This window comes from Geotrypetes seraphini, chromosome 1 (assembly GCF_902459505.1).
Source record: "Geotrypetes seraphini chromosome 1, aGeoSer1.1, whole genome shotgun sequence".
NCBI lineage: Eukaryota > Metazoa > Chordata > Amphibia > Gymnophiona > Dermophiidae > Geotrypetes > Geotrypetes seraphini.
This window is the reverse complement of record NC_047084.1, coordinates 396268890-396290166: the sequence shown is the minus strand read 5'-3', so window position 1 is coordinate 396290166 and position 21277 is coordinate 396268890. Positions and strand designations below refer to the sequence as shown.

General features: G+C 44.1%; 1 protein-coding gene across 2 annotated transcripts in view; it reads right to left on the bottom strand.

The window, feature by feature from the left end:
* LOC117347239 (coiled-coil domain-containing protein 17-like) overlaps window positions 1-21277 on the bottom strand; it is a 488260-nt gene that overhangs the window by 397927 nt on the left and 69056 nt on the right. For both annotated transcript variants that reach the window (XM_033917895.1, XM_033917903.1), the window contains one exon: window positions 11955-12108. In XM_033917895.1, coding sequence (XP_033773786.1) covers window positions 11955-12108 — 154 coding nt within the window. The remainder of the gene's footprint in view (window positions 1-11954; window positions 12109-21277) is intronic.

Here is a 21277-nt window from a genome sequence, read left to right as displayed (position 1 = left end):
TCCCTCCCTCCCTCCCTCCCCCTTACCTTCGTGGCGCATTAGTTTAATTTGTGCAAGCCACCGGAGCCTGCCTGAAGTTGCGTGTGTCTGTGGACAGAAGCTTCTCCTCTGACGCAACCGAAAGAGTGGGGGAAGACGCTAAAGGGAAATGGGGAACAGAGAGTGGGGACAAGACGCTGGAAGGGAAGAAGAAAGAGATGCAAGACTATGGGGGGAACAGAGGGAAGAAGATGGGTGTCAGACCAATTGGTGGGGGGCGTGAAAGGAGAGGCACAATAACAGAGCAAATGAAAGACACAGAGAGAAGGCAGGCAGTGGATGGAAGGAATTGAATGAGAAGATGAGGAAAGCAGAAACCAGACAACAAAGATAGAAAAAAAAAAATTCTATTTTTTTTCTTTTTTTTTGCTTTAGGATAAAGTAGTATATTAGTTGTGTTGATAAAAATTTATAAACAAAGCCCTGCTAGCTGAACATCTCTTTCTCCAGTTCAGCAGCCAGAACTTTGATTTATAAGGAAGGAATAAGCTAAATATTGCAGTACTGAGGATTGTATGGATGCTGCAGGGACAGTAGTCGCGGGGATGGGGATGGGGCAGGGACAGTGGTTGGGGGGACGGGGTGGTGACAGGGACGGTGGTCGCAGGGACGGGGCGGTGAGGGGACAAATTTTTTCCCCGTGTCATTCTCTAATGTGAATTGGCTGCATCTTCCTCAATAGAAGAGAATATTCCTGATTTTCGCAACTATCAATTAGCATCACTTGTTAAATATGGCTCGCAATGGATCACATCCCCTCATTCTCATTCCGCTTCTCCATTACCCACCTGGCTAGAGATTGAGGTTTCAATATGTAACCCAATCCCCATCAATGTATTGCCTACTATGTCCATTCCTCCTAGGCTCAAATCCTTCTCCTTGCTCGCCGCCACAAAAGCCGCACTCCGAATACTAGACTACAAGGCTTCTCACTCGATTTTCGCTCAAAGAAATATGGCACTCTGGAACAATCCAGCCATCAAACATAATAAAAGGATTTTCCACTGGACATCCTGGAGTAAATTGGGGATTTGGCAGGTCCAACAGCTCTATCAAAATAATACTCTACATTCCTTTGCTGATCTTATAACTACCTATCCTAGTCTTACTGACAAACAAACACAATGGAGGTTACTTACCAACATTCTCTCTTCTATACAATATTCTCCTGCTTCCTGCATTAGTACATGGGCCTCCTTACTAGAGGCACAAGGGAAAGCAATTTCTTATTTCTACAAAATTTTACAAGGAGGTCAACCCATATCTGCTATAGACACTCAGCGTAAATGGTCTCACGATCTAAATATACAAATCTCGGACAAAGAATGGATTAGACTTTGGACTAAAGTGAATCGTCCTCTTCTCTCAGCTAGTATAACACAATCCTTATATTTTCTAATGAGAAGAGCGATATGGACACCTCATAGAATGAAATTAGCACATTTAAAAAAGGATGACCTCTGTTGGCATTGTCAAAACAGCCCTGGTACGTTAACTCATATGTTATTTAGCTGTCCCAAAATTTTATCTTTTTGGACACAAATTTGGCCTTCAATTAGATCAATAACTAACTGCATGGCAGACTTATCTTTTGCTATTATTATTATGAGATCTCTCCACCCTTGCTTTAAATTCTGCACCTGTGATCCAAAATTGATAGATGTATTGATATCTGTTGGCATACAACATATTTTGCAAAACTGGAAATCCGCTTCTCTTCTAAATTTTACTTTCTGGTGGAACTCTTTATGTTTATATAAGAAATATGAACAATATGCTATTGATAAGCTAAAGTCCAATTCCTCATCTTCACCAAATGACATATGGACTCCCATTGACAAGTACTTACAATCGCTTTAATTATATCACAACTAATTTTCCTTCTTTCCTAATTGTTTCATCTTCAGAGGATGTATAACCTTTATTATTATGTTATTCTTTACCATCTCTGTACACTGTTTATTGATCCATGATATGTAATTTCCTTTTCTTAATTGTTTAATAAACAAAGTGAACTTAAAAAAAAAGAAGAGAACTGTAGTTAATTTAGTGATTTCAACTACCCCAACACTGACTGGATAAATTTTACATCAGGGAGTGCTAGAAAGGTAAAATTCCTAGACATCATAAATGACTGCTTCTTTGAGCAACTGGTCCAGGAACCGACAAGAGGGGGAGCTATTTTGGATTTGGTCCTTAGTGGAATGCAGAACATAGTATGGGAGGTAACTATGTTGGGTCCGCTGGGAAACAGTGATCATAACATGATCAAATTTGAGCTGATAACTGGAGTGATGTCGCTAAAGAAATCTATTATAGCGTCATTTAATTTTCACAAAGGCGACTACAATAAAATGAGGAAAATGGCCACAGAGCCAGTTTTAGACATGCTAGGGCCCAGGGTAGAAATTAAGAAGGGGCCCCTGATCCTCTCCTCCCTGCACCTTCCCCCTGATATCCCCACCTCCCATTAATGCCACACATAAAACAACTTTAAATTACTTCTTTACACACAAAGCTCAGACATTTACTAAATTCAGAACAAGGAGTCACAAATAGAAATAGAACTGGGAAACTCAAGAAATTAAACTCAGCAAGTATTACAACACTGGATAAATAAAAGCAGAACAGATATGCACTGAACATTTTGTACTGAACAACACAGGGATCCCAGGTCCAGGTCCACCAAAAATTAGCCACCTCCTTTGCTGTGGCTGGTGGAGATCCCAGAAACCTGCCAGATGAAGATACCTCCTCCGGTCTGGCAGCAAGAAACCTCCAAATTCCGCAGCAAGTGGCAAGCCCAAATAGGTCTGGCCACGGAACTGGAGGAAGAAGTCCCCAGGTGGCACTGCTCTGGGAAGCCCAACAACTTAGGTATTTATATTTTGCATTTTGGCAGGAGGCATGGGGCATGGTGGGAATAAAATTTAGTGCTCACCTACTTTAGGTTCAGGGCCACTGCCCCCCCCATCCCTCCTCCCCCCCCATTAGCTATCACCCTCATTAGATGTCTGGTAAGCCACTGACCACAATACAAATATCTGTGATGCATATATCCCAAAGCTACCACATTTAAAATAAACCTTTTTTTTTTTTCTACCTTTCTTGTCTGGACATTTTATTTTTCCCTCATTCTGGTCCCATTTTGTCTCTTCTGTGTCTTCTGATATTTCCCTTTCCAGTGGTTGCTGTCTTTATGTCTTTTCTACTATCTCTTGTTTTGTTTCATTCCCTCACTACTCCTGTCTTTGATATACTGATCTTTCCTTTTCAGCTTTTCCTGCCCTTTTTTACTTTCCTGCCTCTCTGTCCACTATAATTTCACCCTTGTCTTTCTTTTTGCTTTTCAGCTACTTACTAACTTTTCCAGCTTCCTTTCTCATACTCTAGCTCTCCCATTTCTCATCTCATGCATTCCCCAGCCTATTCCCTTCTACCTTTCATCTACATACCCTCATTACATTTCTACCTCTGTACTTGCTAGCCTCCTCTCATTCATCTCCTTGCCACCCCTTCAGTATCTCCGATTCCACAATTTCCAGTATATTTCCTCCTTCCATTCTTGTAACACAGCATCTCCTGATCGCCCACTGTAACATCAGAAACACTTTCTCCATTTGTAAGCACTAAATCCAGTATGACTCCATCTCATGCAGGTTCCATTATCAATTGCTGGATACCCCAATCAACATCCGGCATGTTAAAATCACCTTCTGATCACTCGCATGGTCTGACTTCTCCCTGTCCTTTTTCCTCCAACATCTTTCTATCCCTCCCCCCAATGGTCCATCATCTCACCTCCTCTTTCTCCTCCCCTCATAGTCCAACATTGCTCTCGCTTTGTTTCCTGATGTTCTTTTCGCCTCTTACCCCATGATCCAGCATCTCTCCCATTCAACATTTCTCCTTCTATCCCTTCTTCTCATCCCCTGATCCAACATATTTCTTGTTCTTCCAAACTACCCTTCCATCCAGTATCTTCCCCTCCCAGGGCCGGCCTGCATCCCCTGAGTCCAACATCTCTACCATTGTTTTCCACTGCAAGGGAAGGAGCCATGGGGGCCCAGCCTCCCCCCCCCCCCTCAAATCTTGACTCAGGCTACCCCAGTGGCAGTGCATATACTGTCCAGCATTCCACCCACCTCTCTCTTTCCATTCCCTCCTCCCCATGGTCCGGCATCTCCCCCACCCTCCCCTCCCCTACATGCCACTGCTACAGCCCTCTAGCACCAGCTCCCTCAAGGCAGCCCCACCTCTTGATGACCTAGAAGCCCTCTCTCTGCAGCATTGTGCAAAAAGAAATGTTCTGGTTTGGCAAGAGGCGAGGCTGTCCCAAAAGAACCGACGCCAGAGAACTGAGCAGAGTGCACAGGGTAAGGGGTAGGGGAAAGAGACGCTGGACCACAGAGAAGAGGGAAAGGAGAGAGACACCAGACCATAGAAAGTAAGAGAGAGAAAACAATGCATGACTACCACAGATGGGAAGTGAAGGAGAGAAGAGGAATGTATTCTTCCCACACACAGTCTACCCCTGCCCTCCAAACTGGAGGTCTGCCTAAGTCAGTGTAAAATTCCCTCCCTCCATCCCACTGCCCACCAACTCTCCCCCCCCCCCTTCATTGTTTCTCTAGTCCTTCATCCCCTGGGCTAACTTATCATAGCTCCAGAGGGACCCTCGATCAATAAAGCAGTCCTTGATTTCATCAAGGAATGCTATCTCCCTAGCATGCCCTGATGTTACATATCAGGGTAGCTGAAATCACCTATTATTATTGTGTTACCCAGTTTGTTAGCCTCCCTAATTTCTGATAACATTTCAGCAGGTTCCTCCTCAGCACTGTCTAAAATCTTATCTAAGTGATACGTGAGGACTGCCACCTTCTCAACAGGCAGGCAAGTGACCAATTAATCCTAACGTCCACAAGCCACCCAGCTATCTATATGCCCAATGATCAAATCTCCCACTATAATGGCTGTCCTAACCCTTCACTCTTGGGCAGAAATCCCTGGAGACACATCCTCAATGCAAGAGGACATTGCATCCCCTTGTGGGCAGGTCCTGGCTACAGGATTGCCTCCCATTTCACCAGGGTGATGCTCACCTTTAAGAAGACCTCCCTCCTATGAGGCAGCACAGAGGCTGCCAGACTGGAAATTAGACTTTTCTACAACGTCCCTGTAGGTCTCCTCTATGTACCTCTCTGTCTCCCTTAGCTCCTCCAAGACTGCTACTCTAGCCTCAAGAGATTGGACCCGTTTCCTGAGTGCTAGGAGCTCTTTTGCATTGAGTGTCACATGTATGACTTTCTCCTAGTTGGCGAGAAGATATATGTGTGTGCTCGCTGCAAAGAGCTCCTAGCTCTCAGAGAACAAGTACGTTCCCTTGAGGCTAGAGTAGCAGACTTGGAGGAGCTTAAGGAGACAGAGAAGTACATAGAGGAGACCTACAGGGATGTTGTAAAGAAGTCTCACCTCCAGTCTTGTAGCCCCTGTGCTGCCCTGGAGGAGATAGGCCTCTTAGAAGGTAAAGTAGGAAATAATCCTGTAGCTAGGACCTGCCCACCAGGGGATGCAATATCCTCTCGCTCCGAGGATGTGTCTCCAGAGGCTTCTGCCCAGGAGGGAAGGGTTAGGCCAGCTGTTGTAGTTGGTGATTCAATCATTAGGCATATAGATAGCTGGGTGGCTGGTAGACGTGAGGATTGCCTGGTCATTTGCCTGCCTGGTGCAAAGGTGGCAGACCTCAAGCATCACATAGATAGGATATTAGTAGTTCTGGGGAGGAGCCAGCTGTCTTGGTACACGGAGGTACCAATAACATAGGAAAATGTGGGAGGGAGGTTCTGGAAGCCAAATTTAGACTCCTAGGTAGAAAGCTGAAATCCAGATCCTCCAAGGTAGCATTTTCAGAAATGCACCCAGTTCCACGTGCAGGACCCAAGAGGCAGGCAGCGCTCTGAAGTCTCAATGTGTGGTTGAGACGATGGTGCAGGGATGAGGGATTTAGATTTGTTAGGAACTAGCAACCTTCTGGGAAAGGGGGAGTTTATTCTGAAAGGATGGACTCCACCTTAACTGGAATGGAAACAGGCTGTTGGTGATAATGTTTAAAAAGCAGATAGAGCAGCTTTTAAAATGAGATGTGGGGGAAAGCTGACAGGCACCCAGGAGCGGATGGTTCAGTGTGAGGTATCCAAGTAGAAAGGTCCCAATAATGGTGAAAGAAAGCCAGGAGGGTTTAAGAGGAAGGCAGAGTAAAAGACTCAAATTTTCCTTGTCTTCTCAGCAGCCTGTAGTTACAAGGAAAACCCACAATTTGAAGTGTTTATATACAAATGCTAGAAGCTTAACAAATAAAATAGGAGAGTTAGAGTACTGAAGGAGCACTGAATGATGAGGTAGATATAAAAGGTATCTCGGAGACTTGGTGGAAGGAGGACAATCAATGGGACACTGTATTACATGGGTACAAATTATATCGCAAGGATAGAGTACATCAAATTGGAGAGGGGGTTGCACTATATGTTAAAGAGGGAATTGAATCAAAACAAATAAACATTCTGCTTGACATAGATAGAAGTGCGGAATCCATATGGATAGAAATTTCATGTGTGAAGGGAAGGAATATAAAGGCAGGTTTATAATACCGTCCCCCAGGACAAAATGAGCAGACAGATGAAATGTTTTTAGAAATTAGGAAAGCTGGAGAATTGGGCAACATTATAATAATGGGTGATTTCAATTACATATACAGTGGTACCTCGGTTTACGAGTGCACCGGTTTGCGAGTGTTTTGCAAGACGAGCAAAACATTCGCAAAATCGGTGCCTCGGAAACCGAGCGCACCTCAATTTGTGAGCGCCCCCCCCCGCGAACTGGCACCCCCCCCCGCCGCGACCTGAAATCCCCCAGAGCCCTCTTCTTACTTTAATGTAGCACCGGCATGTCGGCCTCCTCTTCTGTGCTGGCCTTGAGCATGTGCGAAAATCTCCGAGAATCTCGGAGAGAACGTGAACTCGCAGGCCTTGAGCATGCGCACATGCTCAAGGCCAGCACAGAAGAGGAGGCCGACATGCCGGTGCTACATTAAAGTAAGAAGAGGGCTCCGGGGACTTCAGGTCGCGGCGGGGGGGTGCCCGATCACGGGGGGGGGGGTGCCCGATCACGGCAGGGGGGGTGCCTGATGGCGGCGGTGGGGGTGCCGGATCGCGGGGGGGAGGGTGTCGGATCGCGGGGCCTTCGGGGGGAGCAATGCTGGTTCTAGTGGGGGGGGGGGGGAGCAGCGCTGCTGGCCTCGGTGGGGGGTGGAACGTATTAAAGCAAGTTTCCATTATTTCCTATGGGGAAACTTGCTTTGATAAACGAGCATTTTGGATTACGAGCATGCTCCTGGAACGGATTATGCTCGTAATCCAAGGTACCACTGTATATCAAAAAACATATGCTAGACACATATCTCGGTCTATCTGGTGTACCAGACCATGAGGTAAAACAAATCCAAACTGGAGCAGTGCAAGATCTCCCTGTTGGGTTTCAGGAAGAGACGTCTGGAGTCTGTGTGGAGAGTGGAACCTGCAGAAAAACTGATTATCACTGGATCCCTGTAGAAGCTAAGTCTCCCTTTCTGTTTTCCTGATATTCAGTGCTGTGCAGCTGTGATTAGCAGCACATGCTGATTCTAATCGATCTTCTGGGAATAGACTTTGAGGCCCTGATTCTGTACAGGACGCCCAGGAGAGGTGTCCTATACACAATCGGGCCTACACTAACCCCGATTGTGTAACCGGCGTCCATGTTACAGACGCCGGTTAGAGAATCAAGTTAGAGTAGAGGCGGCCGCTACACTTATCGCGGCAAGGGATAAGTATAGCGACCGCCTGTCCGATTGCCGGCAGGAGGGTGCTGAACCCCTCCTTCTGGAAAACCGCCTCTGCCCCCCGAAACTAGATTGCCGGCAGGAGGGTGCCGAATCCCTCCTGCCGGAACCTCCCCAAACTACCAATCGCCGGCAGGAGGGGTGCCGAACCCCTCCTGCCGGAAAGGCCGGACCCCCTCCAGACCCCCCATGCTGGCCAATCACACCTTAGGGTTAGTGGGGGATGGGCGGACCCGCATATGCCTAAGACCTGATTGGTCCAGGCTTCTAGAGCCTGGCCAATCATGGCCTTAGAACTTAGCGTGGGATGGGCCGGGAAGGGGCGGGGCCCGTCTCATTTCGGACGAGGCGAGCCTGTCAGCTGGGCGGACAGCAAGACCTTGTCCAGCCGGCCAACATTTAAAGGTTAGTTGGGGGGGCAGGGCGATCTACAGTTTCGGGGGACAGGGGCGGCTTTCCGGCAGGAGGGGTATCAGCACCCTCCTGCCGGTGATACAAACAGGCGGCCGCAGCCGCTATACTTATTGCGGCAGGGAGATCCCTTGTCACGATAAGTATAGCGTCTGCGTCTACTTACAATGTAGGCCAGCATTTTGCTGACTCTACATTTTAAGCGTCCTTCCTCTACTAGGGAGACGCGTAGGGCCGCCTAGGTTTGCCTAAGGCCCTTAGGCGAGCTTAGGGCGTCTTCCGGGCCTCCCTAGGCTCCCGAGGCGCCTTCAATATAGGCGGCCTGCCTGGGGAGCATTTTTTTAAAAAAACCTGCATCCCGATATGGCTGATTAGACAGCTGTAGGACGCCTACAGCTGCCTAAAAATCGGGACGGCACTTTGCAGAATCAAGGCCCGAGTGTGTACCAGCTGAGACTTGCTTTCAGAGGCAATAATTGCTATACAATCATTGAAGAGTTTAAGACACAGAAGTTTATTGACCTGAAGTGGTAGCTCCTATTTGGAAAGTTTTTTAGACCCATGAAGCCCTTTAACTGAGGTCTTTTTCCTCCAAAATATGATTTTTTTAGAAAGGTGCTCCTCGGGTTGAATGAACATTGCTCTTGCACTGCACCAGTTTGGATTGTTCACCTCGTGGTCTGGTACACCAGATAGACTAAGATAAGTGGTCTAGCATATGTTTTTTATATATATGTTGGTGAAACACCATATGCATTCTCAATTTTTCAAATATGTATGATTTAAATTATCCCAATATATGACAGGTTAATTGGGAGTGCTAGGGAGGTAAAGTTCCTAGATGTCATAAATGACAGCTTCTTGGAGCAACTGATCCGGGAACTGAGAAGAGGGAAAGCTATTTTAGATTTGGTCCTTAGTGGAATGCATGACATAGTACGAGAGTTAACTGTGTTGGGTCCAATGGGAAACAATGATCATAATGTGATCAAATTTGAGTTGATACCAGGAGTGGCATCAGAAAAGAAATCTACTATAGAGGCATATCATTTTCAAAAGGCTGACTATGATAAAATGAGGAAAATAGTTAAAAAGAAACTAAAAGGATCAGTTGCAAATGTCGTAAAACAGGCGTAGATGTTATTTTATTTTATTTAATATCTTTATTCATTTTAAAGCCCATAATAAGTGCAACATATTATACAGACATTTTACACTTTAACAGCACTTAAATTCTATCAAATTACATTTTATGACAAATACATATATCATCACCCCCCTTTCTAAATATCCAACAATTGCACTCAAATTAAAAGTATCTTCTCAACCCCCCACCCCCCTATTATTTTAAAATACTATCGTGGAAGCCCAGACCAGATGTATTCTATGTATCACCAAAGATGGAAAGAAGAGGAAATGAGCGTGGTTAAAAGGTGAAGTAAAAGAGGTTATTAGAGTGAAAAAAAACCATCCTTTAAAGAATGGAAAAAGGATCCGAAAGAAGAAATTAAGAAGAGACACAAGCACTGGCATCTTTTCCAGAGAAAGGAAAATGGTAAAACCAGATGACATAATTTGAGGTTGAGGGGTGGTAGACTCAATAGCAATGTAAGGAAATTCTTCTTTATGGAGAGGGTGGTGAATGCCTGGAATGTGCTCCCGAGGGAGGTAGTGGAGAGGAAAATGGTGACAGAGTTCAAAAAAGCATGGGATGAACACAAAGAATTCTGTAATCAGTATAAATTAAAGCCAGTACTGGGCTTTGTCCCTATATGGCCTTTTGTTGGAGGATGGGCTGGGGAGGGTTTCGATGGCTGGGATGGTTTAGATGGGCTGAAGCGAGCTTTGATGGAGACTTCAGTAGATGGAACCTAAGCATAGTACCAGGCAGAGCTTTAGGTTCTGGCCCAGCAATAGCTAAGAAGAAGGAAAATTTAAATTAAGTCTTTATCTGCTGTCATCTACTATGTTACTAAAAAAAACTACCTTGTTTCCCCAAAAATAAGACAGTGTCGTATATTAATTTTGGGCCCCCAAAAAACACACTAGGTCTTATTTTCGGGGTATGTACATGATCATCTCTCCCTTCCTCTCCCACACATGTGCAGCATTTTTCCTCCCCTCCTTCCCATCCCTGTGCAGCAGAACCCTTACACAGCTTCTATCCTTCCCCCCTGCCATCCCTCATGCAGAAGAACCCTTGTCCGGCTTCTATCCTTCCCTCCCTCCCATCCCTCGTGCAGCAGAACCCTTGCTAGCTTCTATCCTTCCCTCCCTCCCATCCCTTTTGCAGCATAATGCCGCTGTCTCCCACCACTGCACAGCCATCCTTTCCTCCCATCCAAACCGCCGACCGCGAGCAAGCCCTACATACCGATACCTCCCTCCAAATCAGCGTCAAGCCGGCAGCACTCTAATAAGGCTGCTTCAGCCTTGTCCACTAGTGAATTCCCTCTGCCACGTCACTGATGTGCCAGAACAAGACCATTTAGATATGGCAACAGAGCAGTGGGGCACCTTACAGGGCACTGCTGTGAACTTCACAAAAAGGATACCAGATAAACATCTCACTAGAACTCCCTTATAGGTTATGGTGAGCCCTACAAAACACACCCAAATCCACTATACCCACCTGTCTACAACCCCAATTGCCCTTATGGCTGCAGGTGACACCTATATGGCAGTACAGTAGGGTTGGGGACGTACATGTTCCATCATAAATGTAGTGGTTAGAGTGGCTTATGGGCCTAGGTCCACTCCTCCTCTCTATGGTTCACTAGCCCACCCCCCAGGCAATGTAAAGACTTGTGTGCAGTTCTACTAGGTTTTCCTATACCAGGTGTTGATGTTCTGAAAACAGGTATATATGTTTTTATTCCGATCTTTGTGGAGGTTTGAGGGGTCAGTGAACAATGGGAGAGTGTGTGTGGGTTTTTACTTTGTCTCTGCAGTTGTTATCTGGTTACTTTGGATACCTTTAAGGGACTTATACCTGTTTTACATTGTCTAATTCACAACGTTTAACTTTTGTCAAGGATGTCTAGTAAAACCTTTGATTATCCCTGTAGGACGACTAAATCTAGGTTGGCCCACATCCCGCCCACACAACTCCTCCAGATATGCCCATTTTAGATCTGGGCACACAGCGGGATTCAGAGGCCTAAAAAGTCCCATGACTCATCCAGAAACTCAGTTTGATTATCAGCACTCAAACAACCTGTCTTTTAGGTCATCCAAGTGTCAACTTGGGCAGGATTTTAGACGTGTTTAAGTTTGATTATGAGCCCCATATTATTTTTCTTCCCAACCTAAAAATGTTCTGAGGATCACTCTAAGTTGTACTGTGCCATATTAAGGAAAATTTTTCAAATACACAACTTATATATGAAATCAATAGCTTTGAAAGTCATCTCCTCCATCATGTAAATGAAAAATAAGAATTTATGGAAGTCAAATTTTCAAAATCTCAAGAAGGCAGACAAAAGAGACCCTCGCCTTAGGATACAAGCAAAGAACAAGAATGAAAGGCAAGGGGGATGTCTTAACAACCTACTGATTCTAATAAAGACTTGCCTTTCTTTCTTGTTCTCAAAATCTCAAGATGAAATAACATAACTTTCCTTACATGGATTCTATCTGAAGCATCTCTATTTGGTGTTTCAAAGACTCCAAAAGTTGTTCATTTTTTCTCTCTTGTGTATTCAGTTGTTTAATCATCATCTCCAGTTGGTCAGAGTTCTTACTCTGAACAGTCAATTCATTCAGCCTTTGTACAATATCTAGAAGGGAATCAGAATCGGTTTCATCAACTGATTGCTTAGTTTTAAATGACTAAAATGTACAATACCTAGGGTTACCAGTTGTCTGGGAAATCCTGGACATGCCCTCTTTATAAAAGATTGACTGGGAGGCACTCAGCAGTTTGTTTGGGTTTTGAAAGTCCCCGAGCCAGTGCTTTGTCTGGAGGCCCTCTGAGCATGTGTGGATGTTGACACAATGTCATATGCATGCGCATGGTGTCGATGTCCATGCACGCGCAGAGGCCCTTCAGATCTCGGAGAAGGAGACAGGAGGTTTGCGCGGGGCAGGGCCAGGTGTCTTCTTTTTTTAAAAGAGGAAATCTTGCAATCCTAAGAATACCTCACAAATCAAATAAGACTCCTACCATCAAAACATACAAGTACCGAGACATTTATCAAGATATATTCAGATAAAATCACTTCTACTTTCTAGGAAGCAAGGTGTCAGTATTCAGATACAGGACTATACATGGGGAGGGGGATGTAGGGTGTCCTGCTTTCTACAGAATGCTTCTCCCTCCTTCCCATCAGCAGGAGGCATAAAGGAACAGTGACATTACTTCTTGTTGTGTCTTCTACTGCTGCTGTTGGTATGAGAAAAGCACCACTATCGGGAGGAGTAGAGAAAAACATCAGTTGGAAGAGGGGGGATGACATGGAAAGAAAGATACCACAAGTGTTTTTCTTTTCCTCTTTGTTCCTTCTCTTCTTCCTTCCTCATATTTGTATCTGGCATTGATATGGAAAGATTAGGTTATTACCTTGCTAATCTTCTTTCTTGTAAACAAGAATGGTAGTCTTGACCAGTGGGTAAAACCCTCATTATCCCTGAGGGTTATAGAGAACCCATTGTTTTGTTTTCCTGCTCCACCTCCCATCACTCTGGGATAATAATAATAATAATAATAATAACTTTATTCTTATATACCGCCACAATCTTTCGACTTCTAGGCGGTTCACAATGAAGAAAAACTGTACAGACAGCGAATTACAAAGTATTGAAATGAACATCGTATGATGATACAAGGAAAATTTCAGGGTCGGAATATTACATGGTTTTATAATGAGTAACTTTATACAATCGGATGAACTTCCCCCCATCCCCCAATTGATACCAAAGCTTCTAGCAAAGTCCTAGAGTACAAACCTAGGGGGTGTAGAGAAACTCCCCATAACTACATAAGTCCATTCTGCTCTAAATACAAATATTAACATGCTTTTAAACTACTACTAAATGAAACAAACAAGGTGGAGATAAAAGGAACCACCTACCTGTGTTCTATCTGCACCAATAGTTCTTTTGCTTTTATGAGTGAATTCCTCTTCATTCCTAACCTTACCAGGCAGGCGATAGAAACAAGACATCTGGGTGGTCACATGGTGGCAGCGACCTAAACGGACGTCTCGTGCTTGAGCTCAAGCTCGCAAAGAACGCCAAGATGGCAACATTTTTCCCAGAGGCAGCGGGGATGACCGCGCAGGAAGATAACATGCAAGTATCGGTACAGCACCTGTCTCAGCTACTGGATGAAAAAATGTCTATGGCATATGTGCTGTTTTGAGAGCATGGGAAGCTATTCCAGATGTTGAATGATGGATTGCCCATTGCAGTTTCCTTGGAAAGTCCTATTAATGGGATTATAGTTGGGGGAGGGGGCTAGCTGGGGGGGGGCACTACATCTGTGAATATTCATTTTTCACTATGGCTGCAACACCTAGATGCCGTGATCGAATATGGTTAAACTGAAAATATCTACACTTAACATTAAAAGAAAAAAAATCCTAAATTGGTGTCAGGAGGAAACATGTGGATAACGTGTTCCTTCAGGAAACCAAGCTCACGACCATAGAGCATGGCAAATTAAAAAAGAGACTGGGCCGGGTGAGGTATGTTTTTCCACATACAATAGTCGTCAAAGGAATGTAGCCATCCTTTTTCATAAACAACTTCTGTTTCACATACACAAAGTTCTCCAGGATAAAGAGGGTAGATACTCTAGAGCAGTGTTTTTCAACCTTTTTTGGGCAAAGGCACACTTGTTTCATGAAAAAAATCACGAGGCACACCACCATTAGAAAATGTTAAAAAATTTAACTCTGTGCCTATATTGACTATATATAAAGTAATTCTCTTGAATAGGAATCAAATAAACACAAAGAAAGTATTTTATAATGCTGCCACCGCCAACAACACCGTTGGCGGCGGTGGCACTCAAGTGGCTAAAGAGCCGCAGTTTGCCGGCCTAGGGACAACACTGGAGGGTGGCCAGCTGTGCACCCCCTTGGGACGTAAACCCGGGGTGGGGCAGACCGCCCCCCCCCCCCACCCTGGTATGCCACTATCTGTACCTCACTCCCTCCCTATGACCAAAAATTCTCCTTTCTTCTATTCCCCGTGTACACAACCATCTCTTTCCCTCCCTTCCTCTCTCCAAAGTCCATGCCTTCTGTGTCCAAACACTCATTCCCTCCCCCACCTCAGCATCTCTTTCCCTCCCTTCCTCTCTCCCAAGTCCATTTCTTCTGTGTCCAAAAACGCATTCCCTCCCCCACCTCAGCATCTCTTTCCCTCCCTTCCTCTCTCCCAAGTCCATGCCTTCTGTGTCCAAAAAACCCATTCCCTCCCCCACCTCAGCATCTCTTTCCCTCCCTTCCTCTCTCCCAAGTTCATGCCTTGTGTCCAAAACGCACTCCCCCCCCCCTTTTGTGTTCCGTGTTTGCCTCCCAGCCCATCTTTGCAACTTTCTCAGCAAAACGAAGCTCAAGCCGCGAGGCTCGTCCTCTGCTTCCTGTCTGCCCTGCCGCACACAAACAGCCGAACGGAAGTATCCTCCGACGTCAGCGCTGACGTCAGAGGGCAGGCTTTGCTTAAGCCCTCCCTCCGACGTCAGCGCCAACATCGGGGAACGCCTGCGACCGGCTACACGTTAGCTGCAGGGCAGGCAGGAACAGAAGACGAGCCTTGCGGCTCGAGATGTATTGAACTCCGCGGGTCCCCCGTCCAGCTCTCTCCTGTCCACGTGGGGCGGACCGCCCCTCTCCCTAGACTGGTGGTACTGCCCTGATGGCGGCCCTGACCGTACGGCACACCAGGCAACATCTCGCGGCACACTAGTGTGCCGCGGAACAGCGGTTGAAAAACACTGCTCTAGAGCAGTGGTCGCAAACTCAAACCCTTTGCAGGGCCAAATTTTGGATTTGTAGGTACTTGGAGGGCCTCAGAAAAAATAGTTAATGTCTTATTAAAGAAATGACAATTTTGCATGCGGTAAAACTCTTTATAGTTTATAAATCTTTCATTTTGGCTAAGTCTTAATAATATTGTAATTTATAGCTAAAGAGACATATGATCAAGAAATTGTTTTATTTTACTTTTGTGATTATGATAAACATACCTAGAGCCTCAAAATAGTACCTGGCAGGCCGCATGTGGCCCCCGGGCCGCGAGTTTGAGACCACTGCTCTAGAGGAACTGTGAGGTCATAAATGGCTATTTTACAATGTCTATGCACCTAATGTGTATAACCATCATTTTTTTTCAGATATTCTATCTAAATTGTGCAATATCCTGAATATAGGTTGATTATTGGGGTGGATTTCATAGGCAGCAGAACGCTTTTTTGTTGGGGGGGCCCACAAGCTCCACCCCAGACCTCACTCCCATAATAGTACTAATTTTAATAGCATTTTTCCATTCATTTTTCATATATACACACAATATAATCTTAACAATACATAATGGTTAACCACAAAATTAAACTATGCAAAGCGCACCCGTATGTTTCTCAACATTCATTCCTACCAGAACACCTGGCCTTGGTCACACATTCAGAACACAGATAACCCCTGTGCAAATATAGGATCACAAACTAAAAGTACAAATATATACAAACAAAATCCTAAGATGCAAGACTCTGCATGCAGTAAGTACAACCCCCAGAGAAATAGAAACAAATGCATTTCTTCCTGAATAGTGCAAAATATAGACAGCAGGTGTAATTTCTCAAAACTGACACAATTCAATTACTAAATTGAAAATAAAATCATTTCTCCTAGGTTTGTTGCCTGGTGATTTTGGTTTTCAAACCATCTTTCTCAGTCCCAGTGCTCTTAACTCTGTATCCAGGGCACCTTATCCATTTACTGTTTTTTTTTTCTCCTTCACTTTCTGCCATACATCCATCTTTAGCATTAACTTTTAACATTCAACTTTCTTACATTTCTCTGCTTTCTTCTCAAAATCTACTTTTCCTTGCCTTCCCTTCCCATCTATCCCTCTTTTTTCGCCCTTATTCCCATCAATCCATAAGGAACATTTCTTCTTATCTCTTCCCTGTCACATCCATTACTGTGCACCATCTTCTTCCTCTGTCTCCCCTTCCCTCCATCCCTATGCACCATCTCATCCCTCTCCCATGATCAGACAGCTCTGACTTCCCCCGTCCCCCCTCATATGGTCTGGCATCTTTTTCCTTTCCTTCCCATAGCCTGGAATCTCTCTCCTCTCCCATGGTCTGGCATCTCTCTCTCCTTCCCTCTCTCTTCCCGAGGACTAACATCTCTCTCCTCTTCTTTCTGCGTTTCTCTCCCCCCTGCTTCCCTTCCATTCTGTGGTCTGGCATCTCTTTCTCTCTCTCTCTCTCCTTCCCATTCCAGTGGTCTGACATCTCTCCCTTGTTTGGATCATCTATCCTCCCTCCCAGTGTAACATTTCTATCTCCCTCCTCTCCACCGCTATCATGTCCAACAATTCTCCCTCTTTCTTCCTTTCCCTATATACATCATCTCTCTCCTTCTCAAGCCACACACATATGTCCAACAATTCTCTGTTCCTTTTCCCTCCCCCACCGGCAGCATTTCTTTCTCTCTCTCCCCAGTACTCCATCTGAGCAGCATCTCTCTTTTCCTCCTTTCCTATACCCCCCCTCCCCCCCCCGCCGTGCATTTTTCCTTCCCAACCCTTTCCAAGTACGTGCAGTATCTGTCTTTCCCAAACCCCTGAGCATCTGTCCTCCCTGCCTTCCCAACTCCCTACCCTCTGTACCCAGCCTCTCTCTGCCAGGCTCTGCATCCAGCCCCCTTCCCTCCCTCCTTCCCCTGTCAGGCTCTGCACCTAGCCCCCTTCCCTCACTCGCTCGCTCTGTACTCTGCCCCATCCTCCTACCTCCTCTGGCCTGGTGGTCCAGAGGTGCAGCGGACAGGAGCAAGCTTTCCAGCTCCTGTCCTACTGCTGACCCGGCTGGTCATGCCTGGTTTCTTCTGCTGCTGAGTGGTAATGAGCAGGAGCGTGTTTTGATGCTCTTGCTCAGCACTCAGTGGCTTCTTTAATTGGCTACCCCGAATTCTCACCATCTAAACAATATGGAACACTCAGACATCTAGTCACTCTAACTAGAAGTACTAAGCACCATCTGGTTGCGTAAAAGCTAAGTACATAGTAATGTTAGAAAGCTTCGGTGTCCAGTAAAAATGGCTGTTGGCAAAAATGGCTGTTGGCAATCTAAGATTATGAGTTTGAGATATTGACTAATACTTAAGAAAGTACAATAATTCAAAGATAATAAAGTACAGTTAAAGTGTTGTCAGTACAGGGGGATTGAAGAAACCTACGATAGCTCGCAAGAGGCAATTCTGATACAGACAAGTTCTTATAATCAGACAGCCGCGAGCGCTTGAGGTTTTCGTATCCCCAGCAATTAAATTGTATTAGTATAATAGAAAAGAAAAAGTAAATAAGAAAAAAAAGGAAGTAAGAGAAAAGTATTTCTCTAATTCATCTCTTTAGGGAACTCCACACGCTTCACAGACAACATCATGTAAGCCTGTCATTTACGTTTAAACAACAATTATTTGCACTTAGAAAGAAAATTGATGATGTTCTCACCCAAAGAGCAGCTGTACGACCAACTCTTGCCGCCCGATGTCAACTCTGACGTCAGAGAGGACGTTCTAGGCCAACCAATCGCCACCTGGCTGGCCCAGAACATCCTCTCCGACGCTAGAATTGACGTTGGGCGGCGAGAGTTGGTCGGCCCTGTGGGGAAGAGAAGCAGGGTGGACTCGGTGCCAGCCTGTTCCTGATGGCGGCAGTGGCAGCCTATTCCCCAGCGGAGATGGCAGCATTTTCCCAATGGCGGTGGCATGGGAGAGGAGAGGGCAGGGAGAAAGAAACAAAGGGGGCAGGGTGAAACAAAGAAAAAGAAAAAAATGGGGCACGGAGAGAGAGAGAGACAGACAAACATAGAGAAAGAAAGGGGGCATGGAGAAAGAAGGAAAGAAGGGGGCATGGTGAAAGAAATAAAGAAATGGGGCACAGAGAGAAAGACACACAGAAAGAAAGCGGGCATGGAGAGAGAAAGAAAGAAGGGGCAGGGTGAAACAAAGAAAGAAATGGGGCACAGAGAGAGAGAGAGAGAGAGAGAGAAAGACAGACATACAGAAAGAAAGGGGGCATGGAGAGAGAAAGAAAGAAGGGGCAGGGTGAAACAAAGAAAGAAATGTGGCACAGAGAGAGAGAGAAAGAGAAAGACAGACATACAGAACGAAAGGGGGCATGGAGAGAGAAAGAAAGAAGGGGGCAGGGTGAAACAAAGAAAAAGTTTGGGGATGGAATGAGGTCTGGAGGAGAGGAAGCATACAGGAGGCTGAAAGAAGGGAAGAAATACTGGATGTACAGTCAGAAGAATAAAGTCCAACCAGAGACTGATGAAATTACCAAACAAAGGTAGAAAAAAATGATTTTATTTTCAATTTAGTGATCAAAATGTGTCCATTTTGAGAATTTATATATGTTGTCTATATTTTGCACTATGTCCCCCTTTTACTAAACCACAATAGCAGTTTTTAGCGCAGGGAGCCTATGAGCGTCGAGAGCAGCGTGGGGCATTCAGCGCAGCTCCCTGCATTAAAAACCGCTATCACAGTTTAGTAAAAAGGGAGGGGTTATATTTGTCTATTTTCGTATAGTTGTTACTGAGGTGACATTGCATAAAGTCATCTGCCTTGATCTCTTTGAAAACCCGCGGAATATAAATGATAATTAACATTTTTTCTGCGTACAGTGTGCTTTGTGTTTTTTAAAATTTTATTGTTGGTAGATCATTTTGACTTGGCCACGAATGTAAGGGGGAGGGAGGGAAGCTACTGAAATACATCTAGTAATCCTTGCAGGCTTGACTGTGCAGGGAATTATTTTTGTAAAATCATGTTTTGTTATGTGACTGGCATTATTTAGGCTTTAATTTCTATGAATGAATAGAATGAAAATGATATAAAATTACTTGCTTGTTTTTATGTGCGTGCGCTGAAGGGAAGTGGAGAGAGAGTGGGTTGAGGACGCTGAAGGGAAATTGGGAAGAGAGAGTGGGGAGAAGACACTGATTTATAAATTGACAATTGTACAAAATATTGTTTCTTTTTATACTTTAATATAATAAGTTCAATATAAAACAATTCAAGGCTTGTGTGGATGGAATCAGGTGGTTTGCGGGGATGGGGACCGAGCTGACTGGGAGGGGACGGAGACAAATTTTTTTCCCCTGTCATTCTCTAGGCTCTGCTAACTAGTTTCTTACCAGCTTTTTTTATTTTTATTGTTAATTTGCATATGTTGCTTTAAATTATTAAAAAATATTATCAAGTTATATTATATTATAAGTGCTCAGAGTCTTGTATATTTTACATGGAAACCAAAGCAAGTCATTACAGGACCATCATTGCGCTTATGCGTCCTTTATGTAATGCACTGTTGTTATTAATACGATTGACCCAGCTAAATATATATGCTGTAATTCACTATAACTAATAGTTCAAAAATACTCAATCATCAGATGCAAACAGGAAATATAGCACTTATCTTTGTCATTGTAGAAAGTCTTTGCTTTGGTACCATGAGCTAATTTGTTTTTAAAAGATTTTTCTTCTTGACTAGTGAGATGCAGGTGAATATATATCATCCAAATTAAAGTGCAATAGTGCTGTTTTGCTCCTCCACTCAGTCCTGAGTTTCGCCTCAACGGCTTCTTTAGGAGGAGTATAATACTGTGAAAAACATACTAAATTAAAATCTAAATAATCCTTTAAATAACACTTATATTTCTCTACTTTCTCTAATATTATTGTAATTAGATTAAATATATTTTTATATAATCTTCTTGTTGTCAAAAATTAGATCGGCAACGCCATGGGTTGAAATGAGGCAATTTCGGGTCATTCAAGAGCTTCGTTTTAAACTTAACCTTCTGAAGGATACATTTATCTATCCAAAAAGTAAAAACTTATGACACAATCTTATACCTTAAATGCTGTTGGATCCGTTAGATGCAATCATACCGGCATTCTCTCTTCTCAATTATGTCCTCCACGGACCGATACAAAATGGCGGGTCAATTGCTAGTGACGTGGCTTAAATTAGAGGATGTGAAATTTAATTGGATAGCCCTTGTAAACTTAAAATTTGAAAAGGAGAATTCTGATTCGTTTGTCAATTTGTGGGAGGGATGATCTAAACCCATTGAATGTCTCTGTTTAGACCTCCCGGTTCCAATATGCCCCATTGATAAATGAAACGCTGTTCCTTACATAGTAAACACCTACTTATATCTCCGCCCCCAGATGTTTGTATTTGTAATAAAACTGTGATCTTTAACTCTTCTGTGTGTTTTTTGGCAATCCAATGTTCTGTTAAAGGTGCTTGCATTTTACCCGTTGAATGCAGCTTAAATGTTCTGCTACTCGAACTTTGATTTTGCGTTTTGTATGTCCTATGCAATATAATCCACAAGGGCAAACTATACAATATATGACTGCTTGCGTATTGCAGTCTGTTTTGCCCCTGATGTTAAAATGTTTTCCTGTTTTTGGTATTATCAATGACTGAGTTTGGTATACATTGATACAATATTTACAATGACCGCATGCTTGATGTCCTCTAGCTTCCTCATTTTGATTTTGTATGTTCCTTCTGAATTTATTATCTTTTAACATTTCACCTATATTTTTACCCCGTGTGTATGCAAATTTCAGATATTCTTGAAGTTGGGGAAATACTGTTAAAATCGGCCAGTATTTATGAATGATCTTACTTAAAGCTCTCGATTGTTTAGAATAAGGTAATACATAAACTGTGGTATTGTGTTGGACTTAATGT